This window comes from Barbus barbus, assembly GCF_936440315.1.
Source record: "Barbus barbus genome assembly, chromosome: 38".
In the NCBI taxonomy this organism is placed as follows: domain Eukaryota; kingdom Metazoa; phylum Chordata; class Actinopteri; order Cypriniformes; family Cyprinidae; genus Barbus; species Barbus barbus.
The window spans coordinates 6,257,419-6,276,780 of NC_136716.1; the positions used below are offsets into that span (position 1 = coordinate 6,257,419).

Genomic DNA, 19,362 nt, shown 5'->3' on the forward strand with positions numbered 1-19,362 from the left:
CTCACGCAGTGCAACACAACTCCTTAACATAGAGTTGATTAGGTTTTCCACTCCTCTTCAATGGCTGTGCGAAGTTGTTGGATATTGGCAAGAACTGGAACACGCTGTTGTATACGCCAATCCAGAGCATACCCAAACATGCTCAATGGGTGACATGTACGGTGAGTATGCTGGCCATGCAAGAACTGGGATGTTTTCAGCTTCCAGGAATTGTGTACAGATCCTTGCAACATGGGGCCGTGCATTATCATGCTGCAACATGAGGTGATGGTCGTGGATGAATAGCACAACAATGGGCCTCAGGATCTCGTCACGGTATCTCTGTGCATTCAAAATGCCATCAATAAAATGCACCTCTGTTTGTTGTCCATAACATATGCCTGCCCATACCATAACCCCACCGCCACCATGGGCCACTTGATCCACAACGTTGACATCAGCAAACCGCTCACCCACTCGATACCATATACGCTGTCTGCCATCTGCCCTGTACAGTGAAAACCAGGATTCATCCGTGAAGAGAACACCTCTCCAAAGTGCCAGACGCCATCGAATGTGAGCATTTGACCACTCAAGTCGGTTACGATGACTAACTGTAGTCAGGTCGAGACCCCGATGAGGACGACGAGCATGCAGATGAGCTTCTCTGAGACGGTTTCTGACTGTGCAGAAATTCTTTGATTATGCAAACCGATTGTTGCAGCAGCTGACCGGGTGGCTGGTCTCAGACGATCTTGGAGGTGAAGATGCTGGATGTGGAGGTCCTGGGCTGGTGTGGTTACACGTGGTCTGCGGTTTTGAGGCCGATTGGATGTACTGCCAAATTCTCTGAAATGCCTTTGGAGATGGCTTATGGTAGAGAAATGAACATTAAATTCACGGGCAACAGCTCTGGTGGAGATTCCTGCAGTCAGCATGCCAATTGCACACTCCCTTAAAACTTGCGACATCTGTGGCATTGAGCTGTGTGATAAAACTGTACATTTTAGAGTGGCCTTTTATTGTGGCCAGTCTAAGGCACACCTGTGCAATAATCATGCTGTCTAATCAGCATCTTGATATGCCACACCTGTGAGGTGGATGGATTATCTCGGCAAAGGAGAAGTGCTCACTAACACAGATTTAGACAGATTTGTGAACAATATTTGAGAGAAATAGGCCTTTTGTGTACATAGAAAAAGTCTTAGATCTTTGAGTTCAGCTCATGAAAAATGGAGGCAAAAACAAAAGTGTTGCGTTTATAATTTTGTTCAGTGTATATGTGTGTGTGTGTGTGTGTGTATATATATATATATACATCATTTTTTATTATTATTGTGTTAGCTTTTTTTTTAACCTAGTCAAAAAAACAACTGCACTTTCATTGAGATTAATTGGAATGCACAATGAAAAAACATGATTTTTGAGAATCTGTTTTTGCAAATGAACTCTTCATATATATTTTTTTACTATACATATTTATATATATATATATATGTGTGTGTGTGTATATATGGTGTATGTGTGTGTGTGTGTATATATATATATATAACATACAAAACATACAAACACCCTTGTCCAACAATTTATTTATGTATTGCATTCTTTAATATCCTTATTGCGTTCACTACAGTGTTAATATGTATAAAATGTAATTTCATTGGTCGAGGAAACTTCTACCTAGTTGTAAAATAGATTTCTAGTAAATGTAGTGTTTTCTCTTTATTACATTGTGTGTCTGTTCAAATAAAGTGTTCAGTGACGTCTGCAGCGAGATGTCAAAAGCAGGTTGGTGACGTCATGTGTTGCGTCATATTCTCCTCCGTTATTCATTACAAAGAGAAACATCTCGCGAGCAGGGCTGTGTTTTGAAAGCTTCGCGGACGCTGTTTTACGGTGTATTAGTTCAAATTGAAACGCGGACGAACACAAGACAAGGAGGACAGCTGTGGTGATCGATACAGCACGACATTTGCCAGAATATCCGACACCGACGCGAGACTCGTGCGCTGTGTGTTATGATATCCATAAATCAAGAGGGAAGATCCAGCACGGATGTAACACATCGCAATACTTGGGATTTTCCTCACAGCCGTGCTCAAGTATGGGCTCACCTTTCGGGCTGTTGTTAGTGGAGGGGTAATGTTTGATAATGGGATGATGTTCAATGCTGAATGTCACACTGCTGGTGTTTAATCCCTCAACTGACATCCAGATGTTATCTTCTAGAACTGCGTGAAGAGCATCTCCATGAGGTTCTCTCTGAAACGAGGACGTGAAAGCATCCATCTCATACAATCCCAAACATCTAACAGCCCTAAACTCATGTAGTTCACAGACTGAGGTATGAAAATGGATAAACTCACCATTATTTCAGGATGTCTCTTTCTCGCGGCAGATATCTTCGCAATTGCAAGCATTGCAAATCCAGACTGGATCAATACAGGCGGTCAAGAGGGTAAGAGGCTTCATGTTCAGTCAAATACCATGCAACTCTTTATGTAGAGCGTCTGCATGTGCAATGTTTTTTAGAACTAAAAAAAATGTAAAAAAATTATCTGGCTCTAATGTATTTATTTCTGCATTAAACAAGCATTTCCTGCTGTAGCTGGACACAATATCATTTTCCTTTCTCTACACAACAGTTTATAGGTAGAACATATAAATATATAAAGCATCTGGCATTAGTTGATAAAAACCAGTGATTAAATGTTTTGCATTAGTGAGATGTGCAGAAGAAGGCTTTTAAGCTAAATGTGTTGTTGATTACTCAGTGTTTGTTGCTGTATTTAATGAAGTCTGTTGGGAATTGCCTTCCACAGAGATGAGATCTACCAGCAGTTAATTAGTTGGAAAATTGTTCTGTTATGTAAAAGTGGGTATAATATTAATTGAATGTTGTTGCTGCAAATGATCTTATATGGATCCTCATATTTTCCACTCAACTTTAATGCAAAAAAAAACAAAATCCTTTAAATTAGTCTGACTTTCAGCACAATATGGGCCCCAGCAGGCTCTGCTTTAGTTTGTTAAAGAAGATCCCCTCCTAAACAAATGTGACACAAAACAGCTGTTTACCCGCCGTTACTTTATTTTTTTTGTCCCAAAGAGATGCAGCAGAGAACAAAAAGCTCTCTCAATGCTGAAAACAGCACAATGTTACTGGAAGAACACTTGAGTTACTCCACAATATAACAGATAAAAAACTACCCACCCACCAATCTATCTATCTATCTATCTATCTATCTATCTATCTATCTATCTATCTATCTATCTATCTATCTATCTATCTATCTATCTATCTATCTATCTATCTGTCTGTCTGTCTGTCTGTCTGTCTGTGTATCTGTCTATCTATCTGTCTGTCTGTCTGTCTGTGTATCTGTCTATCTATCTGTCTATCTATCTGCCTGTCTATGTGTCTGTCTGTCTGTCTGTCTGTCTGTCTATGTGTCTGTCTGTCTGTCTGTCTGTCTGTGTATCTGTCTGTCTGTCTGTCTGTCTATGTGTCTGTCTATCTATCTATCTATCTATCTATCTATCTATCTATCTATCTATCTATCTATCTATCTATCTATCTATGTGTCTGTCTGTCTATGTGTCTGTCTGTCTATCTATCTATCTATCTGTCTGTCTGTCTGTCTGTCTGTCTGTCAGTCTGTCTGTCTGTCTGTCTGTCTGTCTGTCTGTCTGTCTGTCTGTCTGTCTGTCTATCTATCTATCTATCTATCTATCTATCTATCTATCTATCTGTCTGTCTGTCTGTCTGTCTGTCTGTCTGTCTGTCTGTCTGTCTGTCTGTCTGTATGTGTCTGTCTGTCTATGTGTCTGTCTGTCTGTCTGTCTGTCTGTCTATCTATATTTTCATAAAATGTTTCTAGTAATGATGCTAAAATGCATGTCTGTAATCAAGTTTCCATCCAGATTTTGCGCTGGTTTGTTATCGACAAAGAGATATGTGTTAAAAAAAGTTGCGAAATTTGCTGTCTACAGCCTGTTTCCATCCAACTGGCCTTTTACCGATAAAATGGTGTGTGTCATGATGTCATCCCTAAAAAAACGAATCGTCGCATAAGTTTTGGTGTGTCTCAAAAAAATGTTGCCCTTGAGCTGTTTCCATACATAATTTATCCTATTGCGTAAGTTATAGGCTAGGCTAGCTGTTCTTCATCCATTTGAAACAAACAAACATAAAAAAGCCTATATTAAATTGTATTGGCCTACATAAAATAATTTTTATTAAGTGTCATGAGTTTTTTATTTATTTTTTTTGTACTTTGTTATAGACTAGATAGATAGGCCACTGTTGATAATCAAGCAATTATCATAAACAGCTGCAGTTGTATTATTATCATTTAACGTTTATAGGAAATATGAAAGTTAACATAACCGTTAACCGACAAGATTGTTAAATTACAATTAAATTACATTTAAATTGATAGGTGGCTTGACCCATTACAAATACCTACATTTGTTTTCCAGGGATTCATTTTAGACACGCAAAAAGCAGCATAAACAACATGAACATGAGGATTCACGCACCTGCAGCGAACGGAGAAAAACATAAGCTGTTATGCATAAAAGAAACAGGCCCATATGCAAAATATATTTTTCTAAATAATTAACGAATTAACAAAACAAAACAAAAAAACTGCAACAATTAACAGACTATATGCATAATTTCGGTTCATTTTTGTGAACTCTTGAGAAAGCAGCAGTTTTCCTTTATTTCACAAAAGTACGTTTTGTTTTTTATTGTGAATGTACACAAATAAAATTAATATTTTGAATAATGTCTTACTCTTATATGACCACAAATGAAGGAGTAGGTTAGTGCAAGTTGTTTCCAAAAAAAACACAAGCGATCGCGCCGGCGCCTCACGCGCAGTTAAGCATAGCCTCCACAATGCAACCTGTTCATGTCAAAATAAAATAGTCAGCCAAAAATACTGAAGAAACATGAAACAAATATTTTATTTCCCCTTACTCCACAACAAATCATTTAAATTTAACGGTAGAAAGAACTCAGAACAAAGCAAGAATAAAAAATATAAGAAGCTAAGAAGCCAAAACGAATTAATTTAAACTTGTGTACTTCACGTTCATGTAAAACAAAATGTGCTTGGCATAATATCACGGGGTTATGGTGGTCAAGCTGAAAGGCACGGACTACAGGCTATTTAAACTGAACAGTGCACTGTAAAAAAAATAATAATAATCATGTAAATGTAGGCTAGCCTACTAACACCAAATTAAGATAAGTATGTTTGAGAGGTAGCTCGTCTTTTTCTTACCATGTATAAAATAATTTTAGATACAACTGAATAATATGAATATGATTTAATGCGCTAATTCTGTCATGTGACCCCACATTTATTTGCGTTAAAGCCCCTTTTCTCGACAAAAAGTGTTTCCAAACAAATTTTTGCGTCATTTGAAGTATCGATATGGAATTTATGCGCTAAAGTTAAACGGAAAAAGATTTTGTCGACACATGAGAAATTTAATGGATAATTGGCATTTCCATCAGCTATATCGTAAATATTTTAAAGCGCTAAATATTTTTCCGGAAAAAAAAAATCCTTGGATGGAAACCTGGTTACTGTCCCTTTGTCATATAACTCCAGCTCTCTTTCTTTTCCTGTAATAAAGTAATTCATATCAATATTTCATGTCCTTAGAATGTCTTATCCTTAGAATCATTTGTATTGTATTCTGTGTGTATGTATATACACCTGCAGCACTCTCCAATAATTTCTCATTTTCCCACATCCCCCATCTGACTGGAAGAGGTGGAGGTACTGGTCTGCTTATCTCTAATGATTGGACATGTAATCCTTTACTATCTCTGGGTATCAACAGCTCCTTTGAATCACATTCAGTCACTCGTAAAATCCATTTTGTAGTTGCTTATCCACCCCCAAAAAATCCTACTGATGTTAATGTGTTTCGGTCACTCCTCTCTTCCTTCTGTGCTAATGTCTCCACTGCTAAAAGGACATTCTATCACAACAAAATAAAAAAAATTCTAACCCTCGCATGCTTTTTAAAACCATTTTCCTCCCTGTAATTCAGAAACATGGCTTTTCATGTCACTGCTATGCTGATGACACTCAACTCTACCTCTCATTCCATCCTGATGATCCGACGATAGCTGCTCGCATCTCAGCTTGTCTAACAGACATTTCTTGCTGGATGAAGGACCATCACCTTCAGCTCAACCTAGCCAAGACAGAAACGCTTGTGGTTCCAACAAACCCATAACTTCATCACAATCTCCCCATCCAGTTAGGCACATCAACCATTGGAGTTATGATTGTTGATCAGATGACTTTCTCAGACCACATTGCTAAAACTCCTGCAGATTTGCTTTATTCAACATCAAGAAGATCAGGCCCTTTCTTTCAGAACATGCTTCACAACTCCTTGTTCAAGCTCTTGTTCTGGACTATTGCAATGCTCTCTTGGCAGGTCTTCCAGCCAGTTCCATCAAAACTTTACAATTAATCCAGAAAGCGGCACCAAGATTAATTTTTAATGAGCAGAAAAGAACGCATGTTCAAGTTCAAATTCAAGGCACTAATGTTTACCCACAAAATCACCACTGGCTCAGCTCCCCTTTACCTAAATTCACTATGTGTCCTCTAGAAGCTTGTGTTCTGCAAGTGAATGGTGCATTATTGTTCATCCCAAAAAGGCACAAAATCACTTTCACAGACTTTTTCATTAAATGTTCTCTTCTGGTGGAATGACCTGATCTCATTGACAGATGAGTCCTTAGCCATCTTCAAGAAACGGCTAAAAACACATCTCTTCCATCTTTATTTGACCCTCTTACTCTAGTACTCTATTCTAATTCTATTTTATGTATTTGTTTTCTTTTTTATTAAAAAAAAAAACATGACCCTTTAAGACTTGAACTCTATTTGTTTTGTAACTGCTTGTTTTCTATAAAAAACACCTCTAATGATTATCTATTATTTTTCCATTCTATCTATTTGTTTTAATTTTGTCAATTATATAATTAACTAACAAACAAACAAAAAACCTTGCTACATGTACTTCGTTATGTTAACTGAGACGTGTCATAGCACTTTATTATTAATGCTCTTTTGTTGATTCTGATTGCTTCCATTTTCCTCATTTGTAAGTTGCTTTGGATAAAAGCGTCTGTTTAATGACTAAATGTAGGTGGCTGTATGTATGCGTGTATACACACACACACACATTTGCAATAACAAATATACAGTATATACTCTTTTTACACAATATTAACTCAGATTTATCAAAAAAATTAAAAATAAATTGCAATATATTGCACTGACAAGGCTGGTGGTAGATTCTGATCCAAATGGATACATGAGATAAAATCATAGCTGTGCTTTATACAGCTTCACTCTAAAGATGTTTATAGGGAAAGAACAGGATATCCTACTGAGTGACTTTAAAAGTAGTTTCCCACGGTAAAGCTGGATTTGGCAGTTTTTCAACGAATTACTCACATTTTACAAATTTACAAAGTTGTTGTCCAGCAGACTTCCATTCCATTACAGAAAGATACTGACATTAGATTTACACTAATTGTTTATGTAGCTCAATTAAAGCTTAACCCTATGAAGTCGACTGTATCATATTTGATACACAAATTTTTAAGGCCTCTAAATCATCATGATCAAAATTTTGCTGAAGAACATGTTGAACACAATCTACTGCATGCCCTCAGTTGTCTGATTGATGGTTTATACTTTTTAGCAAGTAAAGGGTCTTTTAAAAGGCCTCTTAGTAAGACAAATTATTGGGAGATTTAGAGTGACAACTGATATTAATATGCATTTTATGTAAGCAGCCTGCTATCCTGCTATTAAGATCTCATTTATCTACATTTTACTTATTTTTCTGCATATGCCAGGCTTTACATAACGTAAAGTTAATCTGATTTGGTGACTGTTTGAGATGTCTGGTTAAATTAAATTACTTGATTGAAACTTTGACAAATGTTACAGGCTAGGCCTTTCATTATACATTTAATTGTGGAATCCTGAATATTAGGAGGAGACTCTTTATTTTTAAAAACTCTTAGTTCTTCATGGTCTTGTCCATGTTCCAGGAAGGAATTCACATTGATCATGATACATTTTTTGTATTTTACTGTTTGTGGTGGTGTAGCATCATAGTTTAAAAAAATAAATGGTTGTAGAATTGCAACAGCAAGGATTAATATCATCATTATGCCCTTTTGGAAAGTTTTTGTTGGGGTACTTCACCCATTAAAGGAACATTACATTCAAAAATGAAAATTCTGTCATTATTTACACTTCTTATATCATTCCTGTATGCTCTTTTACCATTTTAGCCCTAGTTGTGTTATGTGGTGCTAAATGAAGACTTGTTTTTACAGTTTATAATCATGACACATTATCCTGTGTTTTGCACATAGGCGCTCTGACTGTGGGTCTAGTCAAGCAATGCCAGACCATACATGGTCGAACCAGGGTATGTATCTCCCCAAGCCTTCCTCCAGAATGGATCACTACCCTGTTCTTCATCATCTTAGGCATCATCTCGCTCTCGATCACATGTGGCCTGCTTGTGATCTCACACTGGAGGCGAGAGGCTACAAAATATGCCCGCTGGATCGCCTTCATGGGAAGTATGTTACTTAAAGGAAATTTGATATGCACAAATAATTCTGTTTAGAGCTTTAAACAACTTTGTGTTATTTTGTTTGTTGTTTTGTAGTGGTCCTCTTCTGCATGGCCGCTCTCATATTTCCAGTTGGATTTTACATCAATCAAGTCGGAGGACAACCTTATAAATTACCCAATAATACTGTGGTTGGGTCCTCATATGTACTGTTTGTTTTATCAATATTTTTTACAATAGTTGGACTTCTTTTTGCGGGTAAAGTCTGTCTGCCTGGCTGACAAATCCTCTGGTTTTCATTTTTTATGCTACATATTTGACTTTTTCAATGCCAGTGTGGTTTAAATTATGACCAAAAAAATAATAATAATAAACATACACTTCAAAGGGATGACTCATTGACACAAAAGGGCCTTTTTGCAGTGGAAATGTTATTATAATGATATTGTGGTCAAAAAAAGATTTACATAAGCAATAATGTACAGTCAGAAAGTCATTTTCACTAAATAAATCATCCTTGCATTGCCCTGAGGGGGGTTGTGTAGCGGTAATGACTACAATATCCCGCTTGTGACATGGCTACTCACCAAATAAATAAATAAATATATGGTCATATAACAATTATATGTTTAAAAAATTTAAATTTACTGAAAATGTACACACTTTCATCCAATATGTAGATGAGTTTGTTTCATCCTCGGAACATTTGCTCACCAATGGATCCTCTGCAGTGAATGGGTGCCGTCAGAATGAGAGTCCAAACAGCTGATAAAAACATCACAATAATCCACAAGTATTCCACACAACTCCAGACTATCAATTAACATCTTGTGGAATGTTTGATAGAAACAAATCCCTTATTAATTTCAAACCATTGCGTCTGACTAAAATACAGTTTCTCTATCCATAATATTGCCTTTCTCCAGTTTTACTATTGTAGGGGAATTACAGTTAAACCCCATAAAGAGACCAAATGTGTTCAATGAAGACCAGGAGTCAAATTTGAAGTTCAATCAGTTGACAGAGAATTTAACGAAGACAGAGTTCTCCACACGCCCAAAGGCTGTAGAAAATTAGATCTTGGAGACACCAAATTCCATTTGTAAGCAACTATTGAAAGGGTCGTAGGTGAGTCATTAATCTTCTCATCTGGACAGCTGTTGATTCTCCTGGAGACTGTTCCTATGGCATGGTCACATGCCTATCATATTCTTAAACAACCCCTGCAAATATACCATTAGATAAAACAATATATTTTCCTTTCAAGGTTGAACAGCAGCACATTACTGGAATAGAACAATATAGAGCACTGAGACATACTTCTACACATGTTTTACTGTCATAGTTTAACATCAACTAATGGTGCTATTAACTCTAAAAAGAATCACAAATGCTAAGCATACATATGGGTTAGTGGACACATGTGGAGCATTAGTGACCTTCATAAATATGTAATAAATATGAATTTAAAGATGCCAGATAAAACCCTAATGTACACAACCGATAAGAAAAAACATAGTTATTTCAACAAAAAAAACATCCAATAAGAAGTGTCATGCAGGGAATTCTGGGAAAGTCTATTTACGGTTTTTCACTGTAAATTATACAAAAACTTGTTCTTTTTCACCCCCCCCCCCCCCATACATTAAATAAATGTAATTACAGTTATTTACTGTGTATATAGTATGGAAACTTACTGTTAACCAACTGGTTTTACTGTAGCATTTTACAGTCTTTTACTGTTAAAATCACAATAATTTTTACAGTGTGGAATCATTCGTATAGTTATCTTTTAGCTTACACGCTCAATTGACTGTTACATTTAACCTTTATTACTCAGACCTTCTTTAGAATCAGCCAAAGAAGTCTTCATCTTTAGCCACCACCATGTTTTGGAATTATCCTATGCCATAAGGACCTGCATGAGTGAAGACTATAGAGATATATCCTATTAGTTCGGGATGAAGCACAAAGCACAGCTTTACATACTGTATTCAGGGATTCAGAGTATTGCTGAATCCAAAATTTCTATACAATTCTTGCCCTTAAGGCAACCATGCATAATGTATGGTCTCCACAGTAGGGACAATTTCCTCGTGGCCTTAGATGATTCTTGAAAGCCCATTCCAATTAGCACCTTTTAAATAATCAAATTTTCCTCGGGTTATCCCCTGGCATAGTTGCATCAAGTTGAAACAAGCCATCCACATAATGCTGTTGCTGGAGATCAAGAATAGAGGAGCTCGTATTTTTGTGGCAGATTGCTGTGACTTCTTACAGTTCCCCTTTAAAGAGGTCATATGACGTTGCTAAAAAGAACAATATTTTGTGTATTTGGAGTAATGCAATGTGTTTATGTGATTTAAAGTAAAAAAAACACATAATTACCTCAAGCGTGTGACAGAAATGTAAAGCCTTATTGCATCGCGCCACGTAAACATTACAGTGTTTGCGTTTGTGATTGGAGAAGCGACAAACAATAAGCGCTATTCTACACTGTGCAAACTCGCGTTTGAATAGTCAGTAGCAGAAACATACTTACAGGCTGTGAGTCAGAAGCGTCAGACTGTCCTTGCAAAGTTGGAATTGCCAAACTTTATAGAAACAGCCTTTGTGCAAGCCAGCATTGTGGGCTACTCTTCTGCCTGTTTCAGGAAATAGTCCTCCGTAAATTGCACCGCACACACTCTTAATATTTGCTTTGTACTGCTCTGGAACAGTGTTGTAAATACAACTTAACCACTGATTTCTTTTGGAAGTCCAAACAAAGTAGTTTCACTTTCACAACAAAACACAATAATAACAGCAACAATACTACAGCGAGAATAAAAATCACGCCCCCTTTCTTTGCGTAAACATTTGGGCGATGTTATGAAAATCTCCCCACATTGTGACATAGACATGTGGGGGCGTGTTTAAATGAGCCGTTTTAGGAGGGCGTGGACAAGTCTTAACTTTTATAAAGATTATCTCTTTGGTTTTGAGACTTTAGTCTTTGCAGCTTCAGGGATCTTATCTATGCATGAACAGCTTGTAACACTCCAAAGAGAAAGGAAAACTCGAAATCGCATCATATGACCCCATTAATGATGCTTTTGGCCTAATATGCATAAACTTGACTCCAATACGGTCTCACATATCACACCTCCGTGGCCATGCTTGTGCCCAGTGGCGGTAACCCTTAGGTTGGCCAATTGGCCAAAAGAGGATCTTACCTGTAGCTCAAGTATTTTCTGCAGCTGTCGTTCTGCAGAGATGTGCCCTCAAGAACCATCAGTGCCAGTGGGACACGTTAATCAGAGCAGCATTTAATCACTAAACTCCATTAGACATCTTTTAAAACAATAAAATAGCAATGCTGATATTGTACTTAGTGAATTTAGATATCACAACCTGTCCAGTCAGTGTAATGTTCTGCTACCTCTGCAGAGGGAGCCATTTGGCCCCAGATGAGACAAAGAAGGGTCACAGAGCAAGGCAGAGAAACGTTTGTTGAAACTATACAAAATTGGTTGCTTCTGTGGTTTGTATTCAGTGTATCATGATTTTAAAAGACCTCACTTTCTTCAACAATAGTCCCTAGTTTTTTATTTACTATTTTTTAAAGCTCTCATCTCTTAGAGGCATTTGAGAAATGACTGTAAAACTCTTAATTGTCATTTGCGCTGTGGATGTATAAAATCCTAACATAGAACTTTTGAAATGCCCGTAGCAGTCCTCTAACATTTCTGTGTCCATGGATTACAGCTATGCAGTGCTTTACTATAAATGGTGTTATCACTTATGACACAGGTTCAGTTAACAGCATTTAGCTGACGTTTGAAGGAGAGAGAAAGAGCTCTAAAGCATTCGGGGCTGTTAGCAGCGCATTTTCATACATTTTTAACTTTATTAACTTTAGACTCTAGCCCAGCTTAAGGTTTGTTGTGATAAATTACATTTTAACACTGATAGACTTTCAAACCCACAGAAAAATAAACAAATAAATAAACCATGACAGACAAGCAGGCAGACAGACAGAAGTGTGAAGTAGCACAATAGAAATGTGGAGAGCCAATAAACTTTGAAACATACCAGTCTCATCCAAAATATTTTTTTAAGGGACATTCTTCATGCAATGCTGATCAGCCAACTGTACCCTTATTTCTATCCATTTTATTTATCTAATTGCAAAAACACACTACCTGACTGTCTAAGCACTATGTTCGGGGATCCCCTGTCTGAATGCGAGAGCTTGAGAGTCTGGGTTTGTGATCCACACTAGCAGCTCAAACCTATGCTTAGTTTCTCCCCCACTTTTAATGGAACAAGACCTCAATACACCTATCCTTTACCAGTGTATTATACACCATACCACACTGATGGTCACAGAGGCATACCGCACATCCTGCAGCTCCCAGGAAAGAACGAGATGCCCCCCCACCAGCCGTGATGTCATGTATGAAAATTTATTGTGCACCTGCTGCGTACTACTGAGGAGGGAGTGCAGAGAGTTCCTCCGGGGCAGGGGCTCAAATGTAAAAAAAATATTATTCTGTTAATATTCTGGGCTCTTCTGCAGAGTTTGATCTTTTCATAACACTGTTTTAATGCATAAGCCATGTTAAGCATAGAAATATCCACTTTGATTATGATACTGTTGTATTAGAAATATAGAGTGGGTGAAATGTGAGGGAAAGTTGATTTTCCCTGGTTGTTGTTTTAGAACTCAGTTTTTCGTGTGCTTTTCCACTCCACATCACTACCTTTGTGCTCGCGTCTCGCTTATTTTGCAGTGTCTCCAGCATGACATGGCTTTCTGAAAATGCGGGCACTCAGGACAAAAGAAGTTTAAAGTGAAGACCAGGAGTCAGATTTGCAGTGCGTTCAGTTGACAGAGTTTGCAGAGCTCTCCACATTTCCAAAGGTCAGAGAAAATGAGTTAGAGGATCCAGCCTTGAACTAACTTAGAATAGAAACTTGAACTTATAGTCATGTGGATTGTTAGCTCATGCCTGCCTGCCTGAATGAATGAATGAACGAATGAATGAAAAAATTAAAAAAGGAATGTAAAACAACACAGATGTATGGTTGCTCTCTTGAAGTGACACACACACACACAGGTGGCCACAAAGAATCATTAGATCCTTCAGGATGATCAGTTTACATTACTTCTACAGGTTCTGATAGGTTAGCAGTACAGATTATTCTAGCAACATCCAAACATGGTGCTGTTTTCTTCAAATTAATTATTTAAAGACAGTATCTAGGCAACGCTAAGTTTCGTTTGTAAGCAACTATTGAAAGGGTCGTAGGTGAGTCATTAATCTTCTCATCTGGGCAGCTGTTGATTCTCCTGGAGACTGCTCCTTTGGCATGGTCACATGCCTATCATATTCTTAAACAACCCCTGCAAATACACCATTAGATAAAACAATATCTTTTCCCATCAAGGTTGAACAGCAGCACATTACTGGAACAGAACAATATAGAGCACAGAGCACTGAGACATATTTCTACACATGCTTTACTGTCATATTTTAACATCAACTAATGGTGCTACAAACGCTAAGCGTACATATGGGTTAGTGATAAATGTGCAGCGTAGTGACCTTTATGGCCCCAGGCACAGTTGGTCTTTACAAGTTTCATACAGCTAACATGAGAACCACAGAATAAATAAACAGGAACAATGTTCAAGAAAATAAAAAGGAACGAAGTTCAAACTAACAACTGTCTTTATATAAAATATAACATTTAATTATATAATGAATCATATTTATTCTATGAAAGTCAGGCTAAATGAGTGAACGCTGTTAGCTACTGCATTCCTGACATGCGTCGACCTTCAGTCACCTCTCAGATACCAAATACAGACGTCGCCTGTAACAAAATACCAGAATATATATATAGTGGTTTAAGAAGACTATGATGAGTTATTCATAATATTATAAAAAGGGGAGTGTATTGGAAATCCACCCCTTCACTATCCACCTTATTTTTCAACATGGAAGTAAGCCATGTTCTGTGAATGTGCAAGACAACGTGCAGTAAAAGGTAAGACTGTTTGCACTACAAACCAGTGTGTTCATAATACAAATAATACATTAAAATAATGGTAAGACACAAATTTGCAATATCAAGCAGCAGAACGAGCTGTTTTGAACAGCTAAATATAGCTGGAAGCGAATGGCACCGGAAGCCAGACCCATAAAATTTACAAATGGCCATGCCCGCTCTTTTGGGAAAAATAATGTGGATACATTAATAAATAAGAAGTCATCTGAATGACGTATACTCACATCAGATGAAGACTGATAGCTTACTATTTTATATGGTGCAGGTCGACCGTATCCCCATGTCCAAATGACATGACCTGTGTTTCACTAAATGGCAGAAAGAATAGCTTATTGAGTGCTTCTCTGAGTTTAGCCAAAGCCACTTGAAGGCAACCTTTAGCCAAAAAAGCATAGCGGCTAATGCTAACGGAAAGGAGACCAAAGGCCATTTTTTTTAATGGATGTCAATGGAGTAGAGGCTTCACTACGCTGAATAAGCAGCTTTTTAGAGGAATCTGCTTATCATTTAACAAATTGACAGCCTATCTGCTAATCTTCAACATGTTTTCCACTAATCAGTACTTTTGGATTGATTTATTTTTTAGAGTTTACACTGAAAAAAATGCCATTTATAAGAGAAGTCACTGACTTTTTGTGACAGGTGGGATACAGCTTAAGGCACTTCCCATTCATTCCTATGGTACCTGTAAACGCCGATTGAGTGTCGTACAACTCTGACGAAAAGTCAATGACGTCAAGGCTGTAATGTGATTGGTTATTAAGGGACAAGTGATCGAAGTTAGCCGTTACACTTTCTCCAACAGTAAGTAATACAGACCCTCTGATCTCCCTATAGTAAGACAATTTCTGGTTTAGCTCCAACCCCAATTAAACACACCTGAACTAGCTAATCAAGGTCTAACTAGGCATACAAGAAACTTCCATGCAGGTGTTTTGGAGCTACATGGTTGATGCTAAACTCTGTCGGCAGGACAGCGGCCCTCTAGGACCAGAGTTTGGACACCTCTGATTTAAGATGTAACTGGGTGTGTTTACATGAATGCTCATCAAAACGGACAATTTGACATAATTTTGTATTTCGCGTCATCACACTTTTCAAATGTATCCATATGTCTGCTCTTCTCTAACTTCCAGACGCTGACATTTTTTTTTATGTTTTATGAGATGTGCAGCAAGTGTATAAGTCTGTTGCATTTCAAATGTGCGCATCTACCCTCTTCCACGCAGGAGATTCGTTCTGACTGGTTCTCTTCCCAATCGTCCCTCCCTAACATTTTTTGTCTTCATTTTATTCATTGATGAAAATGTCAATAGATTTTCATCATTATTTTTGTCATTCAAAAAGAGTTTTTATTTCGTTATCGTCTGTGAAAAAATGAACACTTCCTATAAAACTGACTGCGCAGGTTCAATATACTGGTACACACATCCGATATTCTCCCAACATTTTACATTCACTTAAAGGGTTACTCCAGCCCAAAATGAAAATTTTGTCATTAATCACTTACCCCCATGTCGTTCTAAACCCATAAAAGCTTTGTTCGTCTTCGGAACACAATTTAAGATATTTTGGATGAAAACCGGGAGGCTTGTGACTGTCCCATTGACTGCCAAGTAAATAACACTGTCAAGGCCCAGAAAAGTATGAAGGACATCGTCAAAATAGTCATCAGTGGTTGAATCGGAATTTTATGAAGCGACGAGAATGCTTTTTATACGCAAAGAAGAAACAAAAATAACGACTTTATTCAACAATTCGTCTCCTCCGTGTCACTGTGGTGCCATTTTTGGAGAGTATCTACTGAACGCAAACTGTGTACGCTGTTCTGTGTCAGCCGCACCACACAGATAAGTTTTCTGTGTTTATTTACGCTTTGATTTTAACGAAAACAGCGTATCCGTGTAGTGCGGCGTCGAACTAACAAACAAACACCTGTGCGTATTTGCATCGCTTTGATCGTTCTCTGTAGATCTCACCTTCTCATGCGCCATTGGTCGATTATGTACAATATCTGCATGTTATTGGTCAAACTACTTTGGATGATTTAGGCAATATAAAAATCCTGGCCAGGACGTGTCCCATATAAATGGCACATATGGCTACCATAACTAATAAGCACACTAATTTGTAGCACAATTGTTTTACCGTTTACTGAACTTTGTTAAGTGGGTCATAAATCAGATGTGAAGCGCTGAACTGACGTCTCTCACAGACACAAATCTTTCTTTCCAAGAAAACCGAATTTAAAACCAGAATATATTGAAATAAATTAGGTTAAATATTTCAAACGGGCAGTGGTCGATTTGTACAAAATTTTTGGGGGGATGGTGTGGTCAATTTTTAGAAGTGGTTCCTGAACCTAATTTTACATAATCATAACAAAATTTTGCAATTTAAAAAAAAAGGTTTTTATTCAATGAAAAAGAATAAAATGAAAGAATTTTGGTCAATATTGATAATTAAACAATATTGAACGTGTTTTTGTGCTGGCACCTTTTAGGCCTGTCATGGATAAATAATGCTGATAATAAAATCGCCAGTGCGTGGCAACAAGTCCCTGTTTTAATAAATTATTTATTGAATCATTTAAATCAAACGATTCGTTCAAAACTGCTGATTCAATTAGAAACTAAACTTGAGTCCATCTGAATTGACCGTTGAAGCTCACTCGATTCGTTCGAAAACTGATTCATTCAAGGAACGAAACACAGTGTTGCTCTGCACTGTTGTATAAAAAATATGTGCTGATATTTAGAAAAGTACATGGCTTGTGCAATGAATAAAAACATAAAAATTCATATATGGGTATTTTTTCTTTCATTGCTTGAATTATAAGGGCATTCTAACTGCATTCTAATAGGCTTCATGCACAGTGAATGCTTTTGGACTCTCAAGACGTGTTTTTGTTTCGTCGATGACTGGATAATACCAGCTCTCCTATCCTCTCTCAGTCCCTCACAGTCACATATACAGCACAGTAACATGTCAGGGGAATGTCTTTAAATTCTAATCAAGGAAAAATCATACCTTCAGTTGTCTTCTTTTAAAAGAACTTCAAAAGTTGCGCTTGAACCATTTTACGTGAAAAATGTTGAACACTTGTGTGCAGCTTGTTACAGTACTAAGTTTCTTAGTTTGTGAATTATCATACATAGAGAATTACATTTGCATGATAAGTTTGACATAATACATATTATTAATCTAAAGGGGATGTTAGGGGGGATGGTGGTTTTACAGAGGGGATGCTTTTTGTCATTTCTTTCAACCAGGGGGATGCCATCCCCCGGAACCCCTCTCAATTCGAGCTCTGCCAACGGGTAAGTCTAAGGTTAAGCCCAAAGTATACTTCACTTTTTACGTGTAAGTGAGGGACAGTGTACAGTGTGCGTGATGCGAATTTTGTCATCAGAATAGTACGCGCATATGTACGCACACCACCCGATTTTTGTAACCGTGCGTACTTTGTAGCACAGATCACACATGCGCTTTGAATCGGTTTTGCAGTAATCAGTTGTTCCACAAGGTGGCAACACTGTCCCCGGGCCATGGTTTCACAGTAGAAAATGAAACCAAAGAGGCAGAACAACAACAACAAAATAGCAGAGGCGCTCATATTGATAAGCACTTGTGAGCGAGAGGGTAAGAGACAGCTCAACTTTGGCTTAAAATATTTGTTATCGGTCATAATTTCTGGAGAAAAAGAGAGCAGATATTGGAAAAGAAGCTTTCTGGAGCGCATGTGTCGACTGCCTACGTTCGTGCACGCTATCAAATAGAGTATACTTTGAAAGGCTTGCGCATTCGACCGTACGCATACGCTAGCGTACACGTAAAAAAATTGAAGCATACTTTGGGCTTTAGGAGTTGGTTAGGACAATAATTAAGTGTATACAATTAAACAACTACATAATTCCTTAAAAATAATAATATACAGAATTTAATAGCAAGTGCTGTAAAATAGTATGAGCCGCTAATACATACAAACTGTCAGGATTGTGGACTGTTTTGTGTGTGTTTTGCTCCCCATGTGTTCCCTGTGACCCAGTTTTTTCCTCATGTTGATTGTGTTTATTTGATTCCAGGTGTGCCTCGTCGTCTTCCCCAATTATCCTGTGTTTAAAAGCCCCAGTCCTTCTGTTAGTTTTGGTCAGTTCTGAATGTCTTTTCATGTGTTCCTGTGTCTCCTACGTGTGTGGTCTATTAAAGACCTTGTTTTTGAAGTACTCCTCGCTCCCTCGTTCCTTGCTCCCAGGCAAAGTGTGACACATACAAAAAAATTATAAAATCAAATGAAATAAAATCAAATAAACTATAGGGTCCTAGAAAAGTGGTCCTTAAAATGCAGCATCCAGTATTGCAGGAAAACCTCACTTTTTTGACACTATTTTTTTTCTTTTGAAATTGATGACCAATACATACACACACACAGAAACATAGTGGCGTGAAGCAGAGCAGTGCCAATGGAGCCAATGTTAACGAGCGACAACTGTGCCCCACTTAGCATTCATGCACATCTATTTTGACATATCTTATTTTGTCTGGTCCATTGTTATGATTATCACCATGTCAGTCTTTGTGATTTGAAGAGAATCCCCCATTTATGTGCAAATGTCATTCCCGAAACTTTGTAGCATACATGGATCCTCTTAGCATGAAAACAAAACTTTTATTAAAATTTTG

At 37.5% G+C, this 19,362-nt stretch overlaps 1 protein-coding gene across 1 annotated transcript; it reads left to right on the forward strand.

Moving 5' to 3' along the window:
- Positions 1-2,331: 2,331 nt before the first annotated feature.
- On the forward strand, positions 2,332-8,903 carry mosmob (modulator of smoothened b; the record flags this gene model as incomplete). The annotated part of the gene is made up of 3 exons (XM_079397701.1): positions 2,332-2,437; positions 8,417-8,629; positions 8,719-8,903. 3 exons carry the CDS (start codon positions 2,332-2,334, stop codon positions 8,901-8,903), a joined length of 504 nt encoding a protein of 167 aa, XP_079253827.1.
- Between the last annotated feature and the right edge of the window lie 10,459 nt (positions 8,904-19,362).